The 560-nt window shown below is 41.2% G+C and overlaps 1 protein-coding gene across 1 annotated transcript in view; it reads left to right on the top strand.

Annotated features, from left to right (window-relative positions):
* LIN52 (lin-52 DREAM MuvB core complex component) overlaps positions 1-560 on the top strand; it is a 6,941-nt gene that overhangs the window by 3,269 nt on the left and 3,112 nt on the right. Inside the window, exon 4 of the mRNA XM_018575689.1 lies at positions 84-226. Coding sequence (XP_018431191.1) covers positions 84-226 — 143 coding nt within the window. The remainder of the gene's footprint in view (positions 1-83; positions 227-560) is intronic.

Raw genomic sequence — 560 nt, 5'->3', positions numbered from 1 at the left:
TTAGTGGGGGGATTCATTTAAAGTGGTATTAGAAATGAAGGTTTTGGCTTTCTATCTACAGCCTGTTGTTGTGTTTTTCTCTCCAGAATTGGGCAGTCTAACCATCACTAATCTCATGGAGAAGGTTCGCGGGCTTCAGAATTTGGCCTATCAGTTGGGGCTTGAAGAGTGTGAGTACCTGTCATGTTTGAGTGTTCTTTCGTCTCTATACAGGGGAAGGGGACAGGTAGGCAGAGTTTGGGCCACATGTTGGGCAGAATGGACTAAGTGCTGCTTGACTCCGGGCCATTGTGTGCAAAATATCCCCCAAATCTTCATATCTGCCCCCGTGTGAGGCCGGGTGCGCTCTACGGTCTTGTTTTTAGAGAAATTGTGAAACTTTATGTTCATGTAGTGTAAACATTTTTGAGTGCTATTTCTGTTGGATTATAGTGTGTGTGTGTGTGTGTGTGTGTGTGTGTATTATATATAATGTATATAGTGTGTGTGTATATTCATCTTTAAAAGTTTGGACTAGCCCAAAAATATTCATATTGTCATTGCAAATGATACAATTCTTT

This window comes from Nanorana parkeri, unplaced genomic scaffold (assembly GCF_000935625.1).
Source record: "Nanorana parkeri isolate BGI_ZX_2015 unplaced genomic scaffold, ASM93562v1 scaffold4406, whole genome shotgun sequence".
In the NCBI taxonomy this organism is placed as follows: Eukaryota; Metazoa; Chordata; class Amphibia; order Anura; family Dicroglossidae; genus Nanorana; species Nanorana parkeri.
Note: the sequence above shows the minus strand (reverse complement) of the source record. Positions and strands in the feature narration are given on the sequence as shown.